The following is a 22634-nucleotide window of genomic DNA, read 5'->3' on the forward strand; positions in this document are numbered from 1 at the left end:
GCCAAAGACCCCTTCTGAGTTGAGAACTCAGTCCTTCCCCCACGACAAGATCACCATAAACTTCTTGAGACCACCAGACTACACCTTCCAACCCACTAACAGAAGCATCCCTAGATGACATAAGCACCAAACAAACCTTAAATCAGCAAATTGAAGGGAGCAGGAGGTCGTGAGGACATTTTTAGGAAACTGAGGCTGGACACGGTGACTTGTTCCTGTAATCCTAGTACTTGAGAGGCTGAGACAAGAGGATCACAAATTCCAGGGCAGGTTCAACAACTTAGCAAGACCCTGTTTCAAAACTTAAAATAGGGCTGGGGTTGTAGCTCAGAGGTGGAGACCCACTGGGTTCAGTCCCCAGTACCAATGGATGGATGAAAAAGGAAACAAAGAAAAAGAGAGAAATGGAAGAAGGGAAGAGAGAAAGAGAAAGGAAAAAAGGAAGGAAAGAAGGAAGGAAGGAATCTGTGGCCCCAGGAGACTAAAGTTAAGGATGGGCTATGCCATACTTTGCACAGAGCTGTGCTTTATAATCACGTTGTATTCTAATAAGAGAACTGCTGGGCACTTTAGTTACACTTAACTCTCTTCTGCCACCGAAACTGCTCAAATTATTATCAGCAACTAAAAATAATAATAAAAACTTTAAGCCGGGGATGGTGGCGCACGCTTGTCATCCCAGTACTTGGGAGGCTGAGACAGGAGGATCGCAGGTTCGCGGCCAGCCTCAACTACTTAGGCCCTCCGCAACTTAGGGAGACCCTGTTTCGAAATAAAGGATAAAAAGTAGGGCTGGGGGTGTAGCTCGGAGTTAGAATGCTCTTAGGTTCAATTCCCAGTACCCTCCCCAACAATTTATTTATTTATTTATTTATTTATTTATTTATTTATTTATTTTGGTGGTACTGGGGGTGGAACCCAGGAGCTTTCTACCTCCAGGCTATACTCCCAGACTTCTTTTATACTTTATTTGGAAACAGGGTCTCACTAAGTTGCTGAGAGCCTCACTAAGTAGCTGAGGCTGGTTTCGAACCCGTGAGATCATCCTGTCTCAGCCTCCCAAGCGCGGCGATTACAAGCGTGCGCCACCACGCCCGGCTTTTTTTATTTTTTTACAGACAAGGATTATTCCGAGCGCCAACGGGTCGGCTGTCACCGCGGAGGTGCCGAGGGCAGCTGCAGCTGGCGAGGCTGGCGGGGCGGCCTTGACTGGGGATGCCCGGGGCGAGGATCCCACCAGAGCAGGGCGCCCCCATCGCCCAGGCCCTGGCCCCCGAGGCCGTCCCCTTCCGCGCCCATCCCTCCTCCTGCCGCCGCCTCTAACTACTTACCCGGCTCGGCTCCCAGGCCAGGGTTCCCGGACGACCAGCCCGGCGACGGCGCCACCATCGAGCCGAGCGGACAGAGCGGCCGCGCCGACTTCCGGCGGAAGCGGAAGTGTCACCGGAAGTGGAGGGGCGGGGCCAAGGAGGCGCGCTCTCCCGCGCTGATGGCGAGGCTGGTGTTGGGTTCCTGCCGCCTGCTGCGGCCTCCGGGTGGCCAGCTTTGGCGCCTGCTCCCTCCGGGGGCCCGCGCCGAGGGGACGGCGACAGTGTGGCTGAGGCCGTGCTGCGTGCGGCGCTTCGGCTCCGCGCTGCCGCCGCCGCCCGGATCCCCGGGACCCCAGGCCAAAGGCCGCGGGGACCCCACGCGCCCCTCCAAGCCCGGGGTGAGTGTCCACCCGGGGCCCTGCTGGCCCGAGCCCCGAGGCCGGCCGGCCCGCCGGCTCAGACCTCGGCCCCGCCTTAAAAGTGTCCCCCAGTCGGCCGGCTTACCTGGGTCGGGGAATCCTAGCCCTAACCTCTCCCCCGGTTTGCTGGTAGCCCGGGTCTGCAGGACTTGGGAACCAACACCCTCTTCACGTGGTTAGATACCCGGGCCTGGGATGGATTGATTGATTGATTGATTGATTTTGCGATACTGGGGATGGAACCCAAGGGCATTCTCCCTCCGAGCTACACCCCCAGCCTTATTTTTTATTATTCATTTTGAAGCAGGGTCTCACCGAGTTGCAGAGGGCCTCGGCAACTAGCTGAGGCTCTCTTCGAACCGTGATCCTCCTGTCTAAGCCTACCAAATGCTGGGATTACAAGCGTGGGCCACCACGCCCGGCTTGGGCCTGTTTTATTTATTTATTTACTTATTTTGTGGTACTGGGGAATGGGACCTAGGGGCTTTCTGCCTCCGGGCTACATCCCCAGCCCAGTTTTTATAATTTATTTGGAAACAGGGTCTCACTAAGTTGCTGAGAGCCTCATTAAGTAGCTGGGGCTGGCTTTGAACCTGTGCAACCCTCTGTCTCAGCCTCCCAAGCGCTGGGATTACAAATGTGCTGGGATTACCACTACCCTGGCTTGGGCCAGGGTTTTAAATGAACGCATTTCAGGTTTCCTTAAGGATTTTAGCCTTAAGTTTACCATGGTTAAAATCAAATCAGACAAAGCTGAGCACTGTGGTCCAAGCCTGCAATCCCAGTACTTGAAAGGATGAGATAGGAGGATTGCAGGTTCAAGGCAGCCTTAGCAACTTAGTGAGACCCTGCTTCAAATTAAAATAGGAAGTTAGGCCGGGTGTGGTGGCACACTCTTGTAATCCCGGCGCTTGGGGGGCAGAGACTGGAGGATCACGCAGGATTGAAGCCAGCCATGCTGTCTTAATAGACCCTGTTTCCAAATAAAAAGTATAAGATAGGTCTGGGAGTGTAGCCCGGAGGTAGAAGGGTTTCCAGGAACCCCAGTACCACCAAAATAATAATAATAATAATAAATAAATAATAATAATAATAAATAATTAATAATAAAACAAAATAGAAGGAGCTTAAAGTCTATCTCAGAGGATAGAATACCTTGGGGCTCAATCCCAGTAACCACCCCCCACCACACACACAGCACCAAAGAGATTACTTTCATAACTTTTGTTGCTTGAATTCTTTCAGAAGTTACATACGAACCTTGAAATTGAAACAAAAATGTGTTTGTTGTGAGGTGCTATACATTTTCCTGAATGAGCTTTCCCCTCAGTTTTTTGAGGCCAGTAGTTCTGACCTCAAAAGAACTCAGAGCTACCATCCTCTAGTAAGAGGTGTGGGTTTTCCGAGATGGGGAAAGGTTAATGAGTTAGACCAACGTATTCCTGAGACTTGAAAGAGGACAAAGAAGTCAGTGCAGTTTGCAAGAATCCCTGGTTTTAGATGTCTTTTCTACATTGCCTCTAACTTTTGGAAGCCAGGTTAGGCTAACTTTCCAATTTTGTTTATTTTACATTCAGTATTAGCACAAGCTGGTAATTGTTTTTTAAATCAACAGTTGGAGCCAGGGTCATATGTAGTTACAGGCTACTTGAACTTGTGTTTTTCTGGGTGTTTTGTTTTGTTGCAGTACTGGGAATGGAACACAGGGGTATTTTACCTCCAAGCTATACTCCCAACCCTACTTTTTATTCTTTATTTTGAAACAGGCTCTCACTAAGTTGCAAGGGGCCTAAGTAGCTGAGGCTGACCCTGAGACATGATCTTGTGTCTCAGTCTCTCAAGTACCGGGGTTGCAAGTGTACACCACTACCTTTTTCTGCAAGAATAAGAAACTGACTTGGGGGGCTTTCTCCAGGAAATGAGTGCATTTCCTTATCCCATAGTAATCTGAAACATGCTGCATATTTAACAAGGTCATGGCCTGTGCATATGTATATTAAAAACTGTAATAAGCCGGGCGTGGTGGCGCACGCTTGTAATCCCCACGCTTGGGAGGCTGAGACAGGAGGATCGCATGGGTTCGAAGCCAGCCTCAGCTACTTAGTGAGGCTCTCAGCAGCTTAGTGAGACCCTGTTTCCAAATAAAGTATGAAATAGGTCTGGGAGTGTAGCCCGGAGGTAGAAAGCCTCTGGCTTCCACCTCCAGTACCACCAAAAAGAAAAAAAAGAAAAAAAAAAAAACTGTAATAAGTTTAGTTAAATGTTGCATGTTAACTAATATTTTAATTTTTGAAATCTCTGCCCCAGTAGCCTGTTTCGTGGAAGTCTTTGGCGTTCACATTTGCGATTGGAGGAGCCTTGTTGGCTGGAATGAAGTACTTTAAGAAAGAAAAGACAGAGAGTGAGTAGATGGTATCTGCTCAGGTCTGAATCAGACCTTCCTGGTTGTGGGTTAGCGTCCTTCTTGCTGTTAACTCTAAAAAGGCTTTACGCTCTTATATTGAAATCGTAGATTCTAGGCTTTTATATTGAAATCTTAGATTTACAGAAGTGTTACAAAGATGGTGTGGGAGGTTCTCCTAATATGAACATCTTACATATCAAAACTAAGAAAGGTGGCCTAATTAACTGAAACCACAGAGTTTCTTCAGATTTCATACATCCCATCAGATTCTTAATTTTCCAGGGTCCAATCCAGGATACCACTGTCTGACAGTATTTAAAGACTGTACTGTAATAAGTTGGGCGTGGTGGCAAACGCCTGTAATCCCAGTACTCGGAAGACTAAGACTGTCAGGAGGATTACAGGTTCAAGGCCAGCCTCAGCAATATAGTGAGGCTCTCAGCCACCCGATTTTGCAAAACAAACATTTAAAAAAGCTGGGGGTGTACCTCAGGCGCGGCGCCCCTGGGTTCAATCCCCAGTACCATCCCCCCCACACACACACAAAGACTTACCCTAATAGATTTCAACGTGGGCATTGTGAAGTCCAAAGGACACAGAGATAGTCCACTAAAATGCAGCCCAACCTTTGAGGTGCATGACCCGAAACAGACACAGAGTAAAGGGGTTTCACGAGGAGAGATTCTGCCCAGCCAGATTGAAACTCAGTGGTGTGCGGGCCCAGGAAAGGCCCAGCCTCGGAAGTGGAAGGCTTCTAGGGCTTCCGGCGTGGGGAGCAGTGTGAGCAGATCCAGCGGGCCAGAGGCACGCGGTGAAGCAGCTTCTCCAAATGTTGGGGAGAAGGAAAAACTTGCTACTTTAGTGCATATCCTAGGACATTTACGATTTGGTTTGGAAGTTTTAGGTAGTTCTTCAAAATACTGCTTAAATCTAAATTGGCCTTAACTTCGGAGTATCTTTTGATTCCATTATGCAAAGACTGATGCTTAAATCTGGGAGTGAGAATTCATAGGCTATATAGAATCTTAATATAGATATAAGTGCCGTACTGATGCTAATCCATGTGACTTTCTTGTATAGTATGCAGTATTTTTATTGATAAAATAGTCATATCTTAATTGACAGTAAGCTTTCTTACTTACCCAAAGAAGCAAACTGAAACACTAGGGAAGAATTGACAGGATCAATTCCAAACATGCAGATCTAAAAGATGCGAGCCTGCTTGGACTGATAACAGTAGCATTTGTTTTATTTAGAAAATGTATTAGGAGGTAGTCTTAAAAATGTTGCTAAATTATTTGAGACTGTTTGTTGACATGATGCTTTCTCATTTTCAAATATTTTATTATGTATTTCCTACAAACAAGAATTGTCTCCAGTACAATAATAATACAACCATCAAAGTCAGAAAAGGAACATTCATATTATCATTACTGTTCAGTCTTTTTTTTTTTTTTTGGTGGTACTGGGGTTCCTGGAAGCCCTTCTACCTCCGGGCTACACTCCCAGACTTATTTTTACATTTTTATTTGGAAACAGGGTCTCCTAAGCCAGCGTGCGCGGCTGGCTTCGAACCTGCGCGATCCTCCTGTCTCTGCCTCCCAAGCGCGGGGATTACAAGCGTGCACCACCACGCCTGGCTACTACTGTTCAATCTTAATCTCACGTTTAGTCTTCAGGTTTCACACCCAGCGTCCTTCATAGAGTTTCTAGGCTCACCTTGGACTTTCTTTGCCTCGACTCCGATGCCAGCCATTCCTCCCAGGCTTTTACTATTACCTTCTAGCTGGAGAGTCTCTATCTATTAAAGCTCAGACCAGTACTTCTGGTCCCAGTGCAATGTGCATTCAAGCTCTCCGTTTCCATAGTGTGGCTGCCTTTCTGCATCATTCCTCCCGTCCGTGCGTGTCACTAAGGTTCCCCTCCCTGGGCCCTCTCGGTCCACTCAGTTTCAGACTCCCTCTGCCATCTCACCTGGCACCTAACAGCTTGTCCCAATGGCTGATGACTGAATTCTTCAGAAGAGGAAGGAATATTTTTGCCACTTTGTTTCAGTGTTTACTATCATAGTGTTTGATTTGGTTTTAAGATTTTTTTAGCCTCTTGAAAACTTCCTCAATTTTTTGTTTCCAGTAATTAATGTAATGTCGACCACATATAAAGTATTTCAGTTCATTCTGTTAGAATGACTTTTTGGTGTGTGTGTGTGTGTGTGTGTGTGTGTCTTTGTCTTTAAGAGCTGGAGAAGGAACGACACCGGAGCATCGGCAAGCCTTTACTCGGGGGACCGTTTTCCCTCACAACTCATACGGGAGAGCCCAAAACGGACAAGGACTACCTGGGTCAGTGGGTGTTGATTTATTTCGGCTTCACTCACTGCCCTGATATCTGTCCAGAAGAACTTGAAAAAATGATCCAAGTCGTGGACGAAATAGGTAAGAAAGCCGCCGCGAGCCCTGCGCCGCTGACGTTCGCTTCATCTTCCCGTGTGCTGCATCTGTTACGTCGGGTGGGGTGCTGCAGTTGTTCGCCCTGCGCCTTGATTCTTGCTTTAATCCCTGCGCCTCACTCTCTGCCTCGGGAACTTGGTTTTGATGCTGCCTGTTAGATCACTCGGGCGTCAGCAGCCGAGTCTCCCACACTCTGCTCCCGGGTTCCACCTCCCATCGTAGTCTCCAGCTGCCTGTGCCCCCGTGGTGATTAGCTAAGGAAGTCTGGAATGATCAGTAGTCAGATCAGTGGACTGTACGTGAGTGCAGTTGAAAGGGGCCTCCTCCTTAAAATGAATTCTTTTTTTTTGTTGTTATTTATTTATTTATTTATTTTTGCGGGTCTGGGGATGGAACCTAGGGGCATTTGACCTGAGCTGCACCCCCTGCCCTATTTTTTTTCTTTATTTTGAAACCGGGTCTCACTGAGTTGCAGAGGGCCTAAGTAGCTGAGGATGTCCGCAAACCGCGATCCTCCAGTCTCAGCCTACCGAATGCTGGGGTTACAGGTGTGCGCCACCACGCCTGGTTTCTTGAAATGAATTCTTTCAGGATATTCTACCTTTATTAATATTTACCTTACTTTTGGATACAGCAGGGACAAAATAGCAAATATTGGGTTGGATTAGGACATAAGGTATCCAGGTGACAACATTTACATACTAGCCCACGTATTTGCTCGATGTTTCTCTGGTCCCCCCACAGGCAGTGTTGATCTGCCCTTCCTCCCCCTCCCCGGTGCTCTGCACTCAGCACTAGACGCCCCTCTGTTTCCTCAGCACCTGCTGTGACCCTTGCCACCCTCCCCTGTCCTTGCTGGTTTTCCCCGCGTGTGGATACAGGCTAACTGGAGGTTTCTTTCAGATGGTATTCCATCTCTGCCAAACCTGACTCCACTTTTCATCACCATCGACCCGGAGAGGGACACAAAAGAGGCCATCGCACATTACGTGAAAGGTGCATTTGTTCATAGTAACTTTTCTACGAGGTCTTTCAGTTTTTGAAATATCAACTCCTTTGAAACTTTCAGTGCCTTGTGAAATAGGACAGATTATATTAATGCCAATTTTACAGGTAAAGAAAAGGCTGAAGCTCGCCTGGGTGTGGTGGCACGTGTTTATAATCCTAGGGCTTAGGAGGCTGATACAGAAGGATTGCAGGTTTGAGGCGAGCCTCAGCAACTTAGTGAGACTCTGTTTCAAAATAATAAATAATATGGGCCGGGCGTGGTGGCGCGCGCTTGTAATCCCCGCGCTTGGGAGGCGGAGACAGGAGGATCGTGCAGGTTCAAAGCCAGCCGTGCTCGCTTAAGAGACTCTATTTCCAAATAAAAATATAAAAAAATAGGTATGGGAGTGTAGCCCGGAGGTAGAAGGGCTTCCAGGAACCCCAGTACCACACACACACCAAAAAAAAATAAAAATAAAAATAATATGGGGTCAGGTATGGTGGGACATACCTCTAATCCCAGTACTTGTGAGGCTGAGATAGGAGGATTGCAGGTTTGAAGCCAGCCTCAGCAACTTAAGTATGACTTTGTTTCACAATAAAAATCAAATAAAAAATAGGCCTGGGAGGTATAGCTTAAAGGTAGAATGCCCCAGGCTCAATCCCCAGGACCACAAAATAAGTTCTAAAAATGAGGCTGGGGGTATGTCTCAGAGGTAGAAGGCTGGGTTCAGTCCCCAGTACCACACACACAACACACACACACACAGATGCTCAGAGTTACAACTGTGGCTAGTCAATAAATAAATGAGAAATAGATTTCTCAATCCTGGCACAACCCTATTATAGTGGAGGATTTGAATTTGGCCTTCACATATACACCAGTTTTTAGAAGAGACTTGAGGTTGCTGGGCTTGGTGGTACATGTTTGGGCCAGAAGGCTGACAAAAATTTAAAAGGCTAGGTGTGGTGGCACACCTCTAATTTCAGTACTTGGGAGACTGAGACAGGAGGCTCTCAGATTCAAGGACAGCCTCAGCGAGTAACAAGAATCTCATCACCTAGTGAGACCTGTTTCAAAATAAAAATAAAATAGGACTGGGGGTGTAGCTCAGAGGTGGAAAGCCCCTGGGTTCAATACCCAGTATCATAATTAAGTAAAGTAAATATAAAAAGGGCCGGGAATATAGCTCAGTGGCAGAGGACCATAGTTCAATCTCCAGCACTTCCTCACCTCCCCCCAAAAAAAAAAAACAGACACCAACTTTTGGTAGAGTCATGAAGAATCTTTACTAATGAGATTATTTTAGGAATTTATACTTTTAAGTATTGTGAATTTGATTACTGGCCAGAAGATCCTTATAGGTAGTTGTGCATTTATGATACTACATGACATATCCATATGCATAGCTTATTTATTATTATTAATATAGTTTATTTTTTGCGTGTGATATGGGGATTGAACCCAGGAGTGTTCTCCTTCTGAGCTATATCCCCAACCTTTTTTTTCTGTTTTGAAATAGTACCTCACTAGATTGACGGAAGTCTTATTACTTGTTGAGACTGTCCTTAAACCTGTTTCAGCCCCTCAAGTACATACAGGCATGTGCCATTACACCTGTCTTCAGATGCTTATCTTCTAAAATTTCAAGGTTATTTAAAAGTTTATTTTGTAAAGGACCCGTTATACCTCTTATTTTTAACATACTTTTTGAGGTATAAATGACATCTAATAAAGCATGCATAATTAAAGTATATAGGTGGTCCCATTTTGTGTGTGTGATACTGGGGATTGAACCTAGGGGCATTTTATTTTTGAGTTACACCCTCGGCCCTATTTTTTTTTTTTTTTTAATTTGGAAACAGGGTCTCACTGAGTTTCAGAGGGCCTCACTAAGTTGGTGAGGCTGGCCATGAACCTGCGCTCCTCTTTTCTCAGCCTCCCAAGTACTGGGATTACAGGTATGCACCACCATGCCCGCTAGTTCTTTTCTTAAAACAATAAAATCCAGTTTTTTAAAAATTAATTAATTCATTGGGCAATACACAGTCTCTAGTTTAATTTTTTTTTTTGTACTGGGTATTGAACCCAGAGGCATTCTGCCTCCAGGCTACACCCCCAGCCTGATTTTGATTTTGTTTATTTGGAAGCAGAGTCTCACTGGGTTGCTGAGAGCCTTGCTAAGTTGCCGAGGCTGGCTTTGAACCTGAGATCCTTCTGTCTCAGCCTCCCAAGTTCTGGGATCATAAGCATGTGCCACCGTACCCAGCCACATTGTCTAATTGAAATGTGTTATACTGGCAGTTACTCTTACCACTTTTTTGTGGGTGTTATCATGGAAACTGAACCCAGGGACATTCTTCCTGTGAGCATTCTACCCCAGTCTTTTTAATTTTTTGTTTTGAAATAGTGTCCTGCGAGGTTGATGAGGCTTGCGTATTTCTGAGGCTGGTCAAACCCGTGGTCCTCCCGTCTCTCCTGCCAAGTACTGGATTCCAGGCGTGCACCACCATGGCCAGCTCCTATCACATGCTAACCACACCGTAATATCCCCAAAGGAGCAGACGTCTGAATTGCTGTCCCGAGCTGAAATGGCAAAACCTTTTGGCAGTTTTCTTTAGTGGCTCATGCGCGCATTGCTAGTTGCATTGTGGGGAGGAGTTGAATAAATTAGTATTTAGAAAAATATTGCCGTTTCACCAGTTGAATTTTCTGAAAGTTTTTCTGTCCAGATAACTCAGGCTTTACTTACTTTTCCCACTCTCTACTCAGAGAGTGGGAAAAAGACAGTCTATCTGCGCTTTCAGGGCTGAGTTTCCCCAGTTTAAAATGAATTAGTCCAGCAAACAGCGATGGGCCCATAACCTTTGGAAGAAGCTGCTGCTGTTAAACGCGGCTGCCATCTCAGGAGTGTGATGGCCCCGTCGGGTGACTCCCACCAGCCCGCTTACAGGTGAACAGCACGTACCTGCTGTAAATGGCGCAACGTAGGCTCTGCACCGTGGTACAGTTCCTGTTTGGAATGAGGGTTGTTCATTGTTGAGCACTTTATCGGAGAGTCGAACCTGATGTATTATTGATGGAAAATAAGCAGATGTCTTTTCCTTTTCCAGTACTAGGGATTGAACCCAGAGGTGCTCTGCCACTGAGCTATATCGCCAGCCGTTTAACTTTCCATTACCAGCCTCTTTAAGACAGGGTCTTACCAGCTCCTATGCTGTCCTTGAATCTGTGAGTCCCCCGCCTCAGCCTCTGAGTTGCTAGGTTACAGGTGTGTGCCGCCCAGCCCAACGAGATGCTGACATTTTGATGTGATCTTAATTTGGGGGCCGACCTTTTCTCATATGATACAATGAAAAACCATTGTGCTTAATTCATGATGTTCAAAATCTCATTGTATTTTGACTTTCTATAATTAAACCAAATTAACTAGAAATGTTTAAATATGATTTATTTCTCTAGACTCTTACTAGTCATAAAGATTTGATATATATAGTTCAAAGGAGAATTTTGTATGTAAATTTTCTTTTTTTTTTTTTTTGGTGGGACTGGGGACTGAACCCCGGGGGCACTCTACCTCTGAGCTACACATACTCCAGCCCCATTTTATTATTTTGATACAAGGCATCACTGAGTAGCTGAGGCTGGCCTTCTTGAACCTGCGATCCTCCTATCTCAGCCTCCCAAATACTGGGATTATAGGCATGCACCGACCGTAGTGCCTGGCTTCTGTGTGAATTTATTTTCCTTTGAATCGTGAGCTATTTGGAGACTCAAGAGAAAAAGCGGCAACACCGTTGTTTGAAGTATTGATGGTTTTTTGCTTCCCTCTCATTTCCTGCTGTGTTTCTCATTTTTTTGTTTAGAATTTTCTCCCAAATTGGTTGGCCTGACCGGCACAAAACAAGAGATCGATCAAGTGGCCAGAGCGTACAGAGTGTATTACAGCCCCGGCCCCAAGGATGAGGACGAGGACTACATAGTGAGTAAAAGCTCAGCGTCCAGCCTGCAGCCGGCCCCGCTCAGACCCTCAGGCAGCGCCGAGTGACTGGCGGGCTTCCAGAGTCGCAGAAAGTCTCAGATTCTAGCAAATTGCTTGGGAAATGTGGTATTTGAAAGAAGAGAAGCATAGTTTTAAAAGATGGTCGTTTCATCTACATTCACTGTTCTCATAATTTAATTGCCTGGCTTTCTTTTCTAATGGTACATACAATTATGAGGCAGTGTACAGTTAGACACCTGGGTACATTGTTGGAAATAAAGAGGAACCATCATGTGGAGGCGAGGCTTGTTTCAGTTTTAGAAACTGCATTGCTGCTCCCTGCGTCCTGAGTAGAGAGGTGTAAGACATGTGCTCCTTTCTGGGGCAGTGTTGGGCCGTGGAGAACTGCAGGGTTAGCATGTATGAGAATCTGGAAAGCAATGTAAAAGGTGAATGTTAACAGAAGGTAAACTTTGTTTGCATGTGTGGTCCTGGGGAGGAAACCCAGGGGCGTTCTACCTTCAAGCTCACCAGCTACTCAGCTCATTTTATTTATTATTGTGAAATGGGATCTTGCTAAGTTGCTGAAGCTGTCCTCCAGTCTGCAATGCTCCTGGCGTAGCCTCTCGAGGACTGGGATTATAGACGTGCACCACCACGCACAATGGAAGGAGACTTTTTGTAAGGTTTATTTGTATATTAACTTTATAATTACACACTTTGACATATATATATATATATAGTGTGTGTGTGTGTGTGTGTGTGTGTGTGTGTGTGTGTGTGTGTGTGTGTGTGTGATACTGGGGATGGAACCCAGGTGTGTGTGTGGGGGGGGTACTGGGGATGGAACCCAGGGGCTTTCTACCTCTGGGCTACACTCCCAGACCTACATTTTATTTTGAAACAAAAACAAGGTCTCACTAAGTAGCTGAGGCCGCTCTAGAACCTGCAGTCCTCTTCCCAAGTACTCAGCCTCCCAAGTACTAGGATCACAATCGTGTGCCACCACACCCGGCTCTTTAATATATGCTTTTAAATGATGAGAAACAGGAATTCTGTGCAGTTGTACTGCCATAGCCTTTTCTCTAAAGAGCGATCCTCACTTTGATCGGCACTGCTCGCAGATGTTTTAGCTAATGCCCAAATTACCGTGTCCCTTTCCTTTCTTTTCTTTATTTTTTATTTTTGTTATGGTACTGGGGATTGGAACCGGGGCATCCTGCCTCTGAGCTGTACCTCCAGCTCTTATTTGTTTGGGATTGGACCCAGGGACAGTCTGTCTCCAAGCTACACTCCCCAGCCCTATTTTCATTTTTTGTTTTGAAACAAGGTCTTGCTAGGTTGCTGAAAGCCTTGCTAAGTTTCTGAGGCTGGTCTTGAGCCTGCAGTCCTCCTGTCCCACCCTCCCAAGTACTGGGCTTGGAGATGTGTGCCACTACACTTGATTCTACTTTACTGGAACCCAGGTTACAGGTGTGTGCCACTGCGCCTGGCTCCCGCAGCCCTTTTTCAGCAGTTTCAAGGTGGTGCAGGAACAAAGGGCATGAACACCCCTCCACGCACATTGCTTGCCTCTCGGTACAGAGATTTTCCCTCACATTAGAGCTGACATTGAATTGTAGCATTATTACAGGTTTCGTTTTTTTTCTCTTTGTCATACTGTTTTTTCCATAAGATTAATTTGGCAGATAATTTTAATAGACTTTCTAGCTGCAGAGCGGTTTTGTGGAAAGAAAGGCGGCCAGGATCCTGGACCACTGGTCTGCTGGGTCCCCTTGGCCTGTTCCTGGAGTGCGCCCCGTAGCCTAAATTAATGTAAGCTTCTGACCCTTCTGCCTTAATGAGTCCACACAGCAATTGTTCCTTGCAAGGCTGGTGAAGCTTCTTGGGTTCATGGAAGAAAAGGTCATAAAAAAAATCAGGGATTCTCCTTAAGCACCACATTTAAGACAGGCGGATGGACCTTGCGTGGTCTCATGCTAACAAGTGGCGTGAGAGGAAGGAGGAGCGGAGGGGAGCGGGCCAACAGAGAGGTGTGGGAAAGGACTTTTTAAGTTTCTCTGCTTTTTTTATAGTTATATTAACTGGTTTTGAGTTTAGCTGATGATGGGAGAGGGCGGGGCTAATTAGACTGACTTGTATACTTAATGAGTTTTATTAATAATAGTTGCCTAAATGCCCTAAGCTAGCTGATTCTCTTTAGTCTTGTGTTCATTATTTATAACTAAAGTCAAAAGGAAATTTTACAAATAAAATCAAACAACTTAGGAAACTTGAATTTGAAACATTCAATTAAAATGGCAAGGTTTCATGCTGAAACCGAAGTGGTGCTCACTATAGGAGTGGAGTTTGGGTCAGACTATATTACCACCTACCCCTTGACAATTTTCCACTTAAAATACTTTGAGAGCTAGGTGTGGTGGTGCACACCTGTAATCCCAGTACTTGGGAGGCTGAGACAGGAGGATCACAGGTTTGAGGACAGTCTCAGCAGGTAGTAAGACTCTCATCAACCTAATGAGAGCCTCTTTCAAAATAAAAAATAAAATAGGCCTGGGATGGGGCGTGTAGCTCAGAGGTAAAATGCCCCTGCCTCTTGGTACCACCCAAAAACCCCAAAATACTTCAACCATGCCTGGTTCATAATAAAATTTAAATGCAGATAGCTCAGTCTTAATGGAGATGTCCTTGGCCCTCTAGAACACATCCTAGATCCTATTTTGAGATAGTGTTGACTGCCATAAGAAATTTTGATAAGAATTAGTGAGTTCTGATAGGCTTGGTTGTACATGCCTGTAATCCACAGTATTGGAAGGCTTAGACAGTAGGATAGCAGGTTCCAGGCCAGCCTTGACAACTTACGGGGACTCTGTTTAAAAATAAAAATAGGGCTAAGGGGGTAGCCCAGATGTGGAGTGCCCCTAGGTTCAATCTCTAGTACCACCGTCCTTCAAAAGAAAATCAGCAAGTTTCTTGCTGTACGTGTGCTAAGTCAGCCAGTAGAGGGAGACTCTGTCCTGCTTCTTAGGGTTTTCATTAATATGACTCTTGTGCGTCGAGGTCACAGATTTTCATACACAAGATGGTGTGGGAAACCTCTGTTAGGATTTAAGGACAGTTGGGCATGGTGGTGACCACATGGAATCTCAGTATTTGGGACCCTGAGGCAGGAGGATTGCAAGTTTGAGGACAGCCTTGGCAGTGAAGCAAGACTCCCAGCAATTAGTGAGACTCTGTTTCAAAACAAAAAATAAAAAGGTCTGGGGGTGTAGCTCAGAGGTTGAATGCCCCTGGGTTCAATCCCCAGTGGCACCACACATACACACAAAAAATTAAGAGCCTTTGCAGGGTGTGGTGATGCATGCCCTAATCCCAGCTTCTGGAGAGGCTGAGGTAGGAGGATGGCAAATCTGAGGGAACCTGGGCCACGTAGCAAAACCCTGTCTCAAAATAAAAAGGGCTGGGGGTATAGCTCAGCGATGGAGCGCTTCTGAATTCAGTCTCATACCACAGGAAAGAATACAAAGATCTAAGGGCCCACAAGGAGTGGGGTAGTGCCCTAAAGAGTAACCTTGAGAAGTAATGGGATGAGATTTCCCTAACTTCATAAAACAGCCACAGAAGGTAAACCTCTGGCTTTTGAATGGAATCTTCACACTGAGAGTATATGTGGCCAGCAGGCTAAACACAGGGTTCCCAAGAATGTCAAGTCTGCATGTCATTAAACAGTACGTATAAAGTATTGGGGGGAAGAGATTGTAAACGACTTTCAAATCTAAGAAAAGATACTCAATTTCATGAAAAAGAATGTGAATTTTTAAATAAAATGCCTTTTTTTTTAACCTATTAAGCAGTGGTCAGAGAGTTCAAAAATTGGAAAAATAGGAAATGAACTTGAAACATAAGCACTTTGTGCTTTATTAATAGGAGTAAAACAGATGTGTACTTCTGAGAAGGAGATTTGGTAGTATTTATCAACCTCTAGAAGTTAAATGCCATTTTTTTTTGGGGGGGGGGATATGGATTTAACCCGGGGGCCTTTTACCTCTATGTGATAACCCCGTCTCTCTCTCTCTCTCTCTCTCTCTCTCTCTCTCTCTCTCTTTTTTTAATCTTTTGTTTTGAAATAGGGTCTCAATAGTTTGCTGAGGGTAGTCTCCAACCTGCAATCCTCCTATCTCAGTCTCCAGACTATTGAATTACAGTCATGTGCCACAATGCCCGGCTTAATGTTAAATGATTTTTAGGTTAGAAATTCTACTTTTGGGGATTTATCCTAAAGATATATCCTACAGCGTTGTTTGCAAAGAAAAAGGACTGAGCTTGGTGTGGTGGTGCGCGCTTGTAATCCCCGCGCTTGGGAGGCTGAGACGGGAGGAGCACAACCCTCCCAAATCAGTGAGACTCTGGTTCAAAAGTAAAGAATAAAAAATAGGGCTGGGGGTGTGGCTCGGAGGTAGAACGCCCCTGGGCTCCATCCCAGTACTGCAAAAGAAAGAGGACTGAAAACCAAGCAGCCATTCTTTTAAAAGCTGTCACTGTACTGGCATAGGACAGTGACTTGTATATGATTAAATGAAAAAGCAAGTGCAGCGTGTTTCTGCCTAAAGTTAAATATGTGATAGTATGTGTGTATACATGTATACACACAGAGTAGTACATGCAGGAATTTTCCGGAAGAGTACATATTCCTTCTGAGAAGTGAGGGATTTGGGATCCTAGAATTAGAGGAAGACTTAAACTCTATAGATTTACTGGATTTTTTTATGTGCATGTATTTACCTCTTCAAACAATAAAAATGGATATTTAGAAGTACTTCGATACACTGTTTGCAGTAGAATCAGAGATGATAGAAACATGGCGATAAGGTTATAAAGTGGAGCGTGGTGGCGCCTGTGTCCAATCACAGGATTTGGGAGGCTGAGACAGGAGGGTCACAGGTTCGAGGTCAGCCTCTGCAACTTAGTAAGACCCTTTTCAAAATAAAGCATTAAAACTTGGGCCTGGAGGTGTAGCCTGGAGGTAGAATGGCCCTGGATTCAATCCCCAGTAGTGCAAAAAGAAAGGGTTGTGGACCTTGGAATCGGGCGCACGCTGGGCTTTAAGTCGGGGTTGGCACTCACGGGTCCTGTAACTCACCCTCTGCAGCCTGGGTACTACCGTTGGTATGGAGGCTGCTGGTCCCGGGGATTGGGACAGAATTTGAAAGAACATGCCAGTAATTGCTAATTTCATTCTTCTGTGCCAGGAACTACTAATACAGATTTGGCAAGCCAGGAAGAACTAGGTCTGTTAAATACCAGCGTTGCTTTGCCCTGCCTGCAGCCCGAATGAGTTTTGCGGAGTCTGGTGTGATGGGGATGGATAACACCTCACAGGTGTGCTAGAAATGGGCACAAGAATGTTTTCATTCTGTGCCAGAAAATATTTTGGGAACGCTCACTGAACAAGCCCAACATACTACTATTTTGTTTTTTAAGGGTCAGAGAGAATAGAGAAAAGAAAATAGAAAAAAGGAAGGCATGGGGAAAGAGGGGTAAGCGGGTCAGGTTTGCAGGGAGCTTTCTTGTCAAGTGTGAGTGGCATCGGCCCGTCTCGCTGCAGCAGATCCTCCCAGAGCCCGGCTCGCGGCTGCCGCGCTCCCTGCTGAGCATTCTTTCCGTATGGGGTTGGCAGGTGGCCTTTCCACTTGCCGCCTCCTTGTGAATGTGTGCATACAAAAAATAACCTCGCTGACAGATAATGTGTGTCGGGTATATTTGAGGATGTCTCCAGCTTGGTATGTGTGTGAGCAATTCCTGTCTCTCTTCCCGGCTGCAGTGATTTTAAGGACTTACAGTGCCAGATTTGTTTTTAAAATTGGATTTTGTAGAAGCATCTAGCTAAAAAGATTGATGGCTAAACTTAAGTTGGAGCTGGAAACATCTTCAGGACTTTGTCAGGAATGTAGATGTGGATTGGAGAAGACTCCTTGGGGCGTAGTGGTTAGGGCCCCAAGGGCTTTCTGGGTGATTTTTTTTCAGACAGGATTGTTCGTGTGGTATGTGAACTCTTCCGAGGGGAGGAAAACAGGCCTTCCTGTTTCTGTATGAATTACTGATATTAAGACTAAATGCTGTTAGGATTTATAGGTTACAGTATTAACTATTTATAGTAGTTTTCTGACTTTTCATATAAGTAGAATTTAGCCAGTAACGATTGAGAACCAGTTCTTCCTAAACCATAAAGGAATACACACAAGAAGTTGCCAAGGGAAGTCATACTCTGCCAGTACCTCATTCTGCATGACGTCTCTTACACTCTGGTTATGGGATTCGATGAGATACTTTACTCAAAATTGTAAGTTATTTCCAAAGAAACATTGGCCTTCACAAGACAGCTTGTGAAGGCCACAGCAATCATTTCTTACCAGGTGGGTTTTGCCCAGAGATGGTGTGGATGGCAGCGTTAAGGATTGAACCAAATGGACTTCAAGTTCTCGTTGATGTTGTAAGCAGCAGCCAGTGCAGGATCCTGGGCAGGAAGGATATGCGTTAGTCCGAGGCTGTGAGCCGGCTGTGTATAACAAGGTTAAGCCCTTTCCACAAATACTGTTGGCTGCAGTGGCTATTTAAGCATTAACATAAAGTTCTCTTGTCCTACAGCATTTTTTTAGTAAAATAAGTGTTTGTTTGCTAAGCTTTTTGTCACAGTCCCTCTGCCCTTCTTCTCTACAGGTGGATCATACAATAATAATGTACTTGATTGGACCAGATGGCGAGTTTCTAGATTATTTTGGCCAGAACAAGAAAAATATAGAAATAGCTGGTTCCATTGCTGCGCACATGAGGGCGCACCTGAAAAAGAGCTAGCCGGAGCGGCCACGCCGGATGCGCCATTCTAGGAAGGAAGCCTCGCCTCCCTGGGAGCCACGAGACAAGCACACCCACGCCCCACAGAATGGCCTTCAGACACGAGAGCGTGTGTCCGAGGTGGAGTGCTGCCTGGGAGCTGGAAACGTAACCAGCCAGTCTCCCCAGTCAGCGCCATGGGTCCAGAGGACCAAGTCAAAAGAAGCCCACAGAGAGCCGACTCGCAGCATGGCGGACTCGCCCACTGTGGGCTGCGTTGTACAGGAAGAAGCGCGGTGCGCACAGTGTCTCCCCTGCCTTCCTCGCCTTGATTCTGGGTGGTTGGTAGTGTCTTGGCCACGCAGAGCTCGTCTTCATACCTGGAAGCAGAAGCGTGGCCGCCTCTTCTGTCACCTGACGCTTAAAGAGGGGGGGGTCTGCCATTTGGATAAACCTTAGTTCTCTTCCTCTACGCATCTTTTTTTGTGATTTTTTTTTTTTGCGCTAAATAATTTACCAGGTTTTCAGTGATACAGCAAATGAAATCAGAAGCCACAGATCATCTGTGTGATAAAGGCAGCTTTTCTGTTGTCCCAGGTTGCACTGCCCATAAAATAAAGATGTTTAGTTTTGCAGCTTGGACAAGCATGGCTGTTCTCCTGGGCAAAGAGAGAGTGTGGAGATGCTAGCACACAGCTCTCAGGGAAGAGACCCAGGCTCCTGAGGAGGTGGGCGCTGAACGCAGATTCCTGGCCCAGAGCTGACTCGCTGAGTGGAGTAGGATGCAATTCACGACACCACCTTGGTGACTCAGGCTGGGGATCTGGGGACTGTTCCTCAAAAGATGTTTCATGGAAAAATAATATCTTGAAGCCCGGAGTGGTCGTGCACAACTGTGATCCCAGTACTTGGGAGGCTGAGACAGAAGGATCACAGGTTCAAGACCAAACTCAGCAACCTAGCAAGACCCTGTTTGAAAACAAAAAATAAAAAAGGACTTGGGGTGTGGCTCAGAGGTAGAATGCCCCGGGGTTCAATCCCCAGTACCACCAAAATAAATTAATTAAATAATTAAGTAATTTGAGCCATCCTTTGGTGTGGATACGAGAAAGTAACTGTTCAGTGATGGGACGGATCTTGCCTTTTGTGTCTGTCGTTTCCCTGATACCTGGGCTTAGCTGTCACCGTCTCCCCTTTGCAACTGCCGCCTTAGGGCCAAATTCTCTTGCAAGCTTTTCTGTAAGTCTAAGATGCAACAAGCATAATGCCTAATTAGAAAACAGGTTTTTTGTACACCAGTTATGCTTTTACATGCATGTGATGCCCATTTCTTTGGCTTTTAAATTCTCTTCTCAATATTTATGTTAAACCCAAGTATATGAAATAAGAAAGCTAGCTACTATAGCTGAGTCGTGCCCTCCAACATTTGTACTTCAGAGTCCTAACCCCAGCACTGTAGACTGTTGCTCTATTTGGAGATAGTCTTTAATGAGGTCACTAAATTAAAACGAGGCCCTCGTTACGTCACAGTGAACAGACCACGTGAAAGCAAGACAGTGTGCGCAGGCTCGGAGGGGTCTCCAGAAGGAACCCACTGAGCTGAGCCTTGACCTTGGGCTTCCAAGTTCCAGAGTGGTGAGCAGGGAAATGTCTCATATTTAAACCACACAGCCTGGTATTTTTGGGCAACCTTGGCAAGCCAACGCAACAGCCCACTCCTTAATTAGGAGTGGCAAGGATTACTTCACCTCCTGGGTATTGGTTTAGACAGACTTTCTCAGGACCCTTATCCAGAAAAGGAGGAATTATTAAAGGATTAGTCTCATGTAACACAAAAGATAGCATCTGAAATACCAAACATTAAAAAGAGTGGTCTGTTCTGAGCCACCAGCCACTTGTGCGCATCGCTCTGCAGCAAGCTTGCTCAGATAAACGTGGTCTTCATTCTCAGCTGTCGCAGGTTAGAGTTGTGTAATGATCCCAAAAGGGACCAGCAGTGCTTGAAGAAAACTTTGACTTGCTCTTCATTCCGGTTGTCAAGTCCTGAAGCTTGGAGTCCGAGCGATAGGAGTAGAGGAGGGGGTTCGGAGATGATCTTTTGATTCATGAGGCACCTTCCTGTTAAAAATACTGAGGTGTAAAACTAGGGTCCGGCGTCTGTTCTGGTCCCTGCATGTTCTGCCGCTTGGGCATGCCTACGGCACCAAAGGAATCCAATCCAAACTGGGGTCCCATTTGCCAACAGGAAACTTCTCCATTGTGCATTTTGGGGAGTCAGAGTCAGGGCTGCCATCCAGCAGGGTCTCCCAGATCATCCAAGGGGGTTAGAGTGAGTTCACGGAGCTTTTCAGTGGAATTCATATTTTAAGGTATGTTGTTTATTTGAAAGCTTAAGATTGTCTGGTCAATTAAATGGACATGAAAGTTCTTAACCCGCCTGGCTGTTCATGAGGCAGCCTGAAGGTAAGCGCTGAGGCCTTGCCAGGAACACCCCCATGGGCATGTCAGGAGGCAGATAGGAGCAGGATAAAATGCCTCAATATGTCTCAGTGTTTTGTTTTTTTGTTGTTTTTTTTTTTGCGGATCTGGGGATGGAGTCCAGGGGCATTGTACCTTTGAGCTACACCCCTAGTCCTATTTTTTATTTATTTTGAAACGGTCTCACTAAGTTGCTGAGAGCCTCACTAAGTAGCTGAGGCTGGCTTTGAACCTGCGCGATCCTCTTGTCTCAGCCTCCCAAGCGTGGGGATTACAGGCGTGCGCCACCATACCCAGCTGGCATTCTACCTTTGAGCTACACCCCTGCCTTATTTTTTATTCTTTATTTTGAAACAGGGTCTCACTGAGTTGCAGAGGGCCTCACTAAGTAGGTGAGGCTGTTTACGAACCGCGATGCTCCAGTCTCAGCCTCCCAAATGCTGGGATTACAAGCGTGCACCACCACTCCCGGCCAGCTCAGTGTTTTTAAGGTTTAAAAAAAATTAAAATCAAGCTGGGCATGGACATGTACACTTGTAATCCCAGTACATGGGAGGCTGAGACAGGAAGATTGCAGGTTCTGGCCAACCTCGGCTACTTAGACCCTGTTTCAAAAATGAATAAAAAAAATAGGGCTGGGGGTGTAGCTTGAAGGTAGAATGCCCCTGGGTTCAACCCAGTACTGCAAAAACAAAACCCCCAAAAACTAAAATCTTAACCGTAGTCTCCCAAAAAGCTGTTTTCTTACATATAGTACAATTAAAGTGTGTGTGTTTGTGTGTGTGTAAATTGCCTTTATTTATTTTATTTATTTTTTTGGTGGTAGTGGGGTTCCCGGAAGCCCTTCTACCTCCGGGCTACACTCTCAGACCTATTTTATATATGTATATTTTTTTATTTGCAAACAGGGTCTCAAGCCAGCGAGGCTGGCTCTGAACCAGCGCGATCCTCCTGTCTCTGCCTCCCAAGTGCAGGGATTACAAGCGTGCGCCACCACGCCCGACAATGTAAATTGCCTTTAAATGAGCAGTTACTGCAGAGGACAAGAGTGGGCACCTGTAGTCCCAGTACTGGGGAGGCTGACAGGTGGATCACAGGCCAGCCTCAGCAACTCTGTTTCAAAATAAAAGGGCTGGGAATGTGTCTTAGAAGTAGGATGTTCCTGGGCTCAATCCCTAGTACAAGAAGGGGAGGAGAAAAGAGGGAGGTATAAGAGAAATTTCCAGAATGATGGCCATGTTGTGCTTGGATAGATCTGTCTGATGGCTTCCATACGGACAGTATTTTCAGTCAGCAACTGAGATGTTTGGTCTCACTGTATACAATCTGCCTCTAGAAGTGGAGGGAAAGAAGAGCGCCTGTAAAAGGCGACAGGTCAGTGATGTGCCCTCGCCACGGGGAACGCTCGGCAGCCTGTGTGGCTTGGGCAGTGACACCGGCTGACGCCAGGGCTGCCCTGGAGGAGGAGGGCAGGGAGGTGGAACTCAGCCAGCTTTAGCAAAACCGGGACTGGCAGAGAAGCGGGACTGGGCGTGATGTGGGCAGTAGGGGCTGGGGAGTGAAGCCTATGTCCTGTGTACAGGGGAGGTCTTCCTTCTCATCCCCCAGGAGGTCCAGGAAGGCAACAGCTCCAGGGAACCCCTACTCTCCCCACCCAAATGCTGGAGGACAGCTGCTGGCATGGCTCTGAGGGGCAGGCGGCAAAGTCTGCTCTGAGGCCTTCGGGGGCCCCCAGGGAGCCAGGCCACGCAGCAGGGAGGGACAGACTGAAG

The 22634-nt window shown here is 46.1% G+C and overlaps 1 protein-coding gene across 1 annotated transcript; it reads left to right on the top strand.

Moving 5' to 3' along the window:
• Positions 1-1489: 1489 nt before the first annotated feature.
• Positions 1490-18405, top strand: SCO1 (synthesis of cytochrome C oxidase 1; the record flags this gene model as incomplete). Its single annotated transcript, XM_080714202.1, has 6 exons — positions 1490-1708; positions 4040-4130; positions 6371-6568; positions 7487-7579; positions 11438-11553; positions 18271-18405. The coding sequence occupies 6 exons, from the start codon at positions 1490-1492 to the stop codon at positions 18403-18405; spliced, it is 852 nt and encodes a 283-aa protein (XP_080570328.1).
• Between the last annotated feature and the right edge of the window lie 4229 nt (positions 18406-22634).

Source organism: Muscardinus avellanarius, assembly GCF_963383645.1.
Source record: "Muscardinus avellanarius genome assembly, chromosome: 16".
Lineage (NCBI taxonomy): Eukaryota > Metazoa > Chordata > Mammalia > Rodentia > Gliridae > Muscardinus > Muscardinus avellanarius.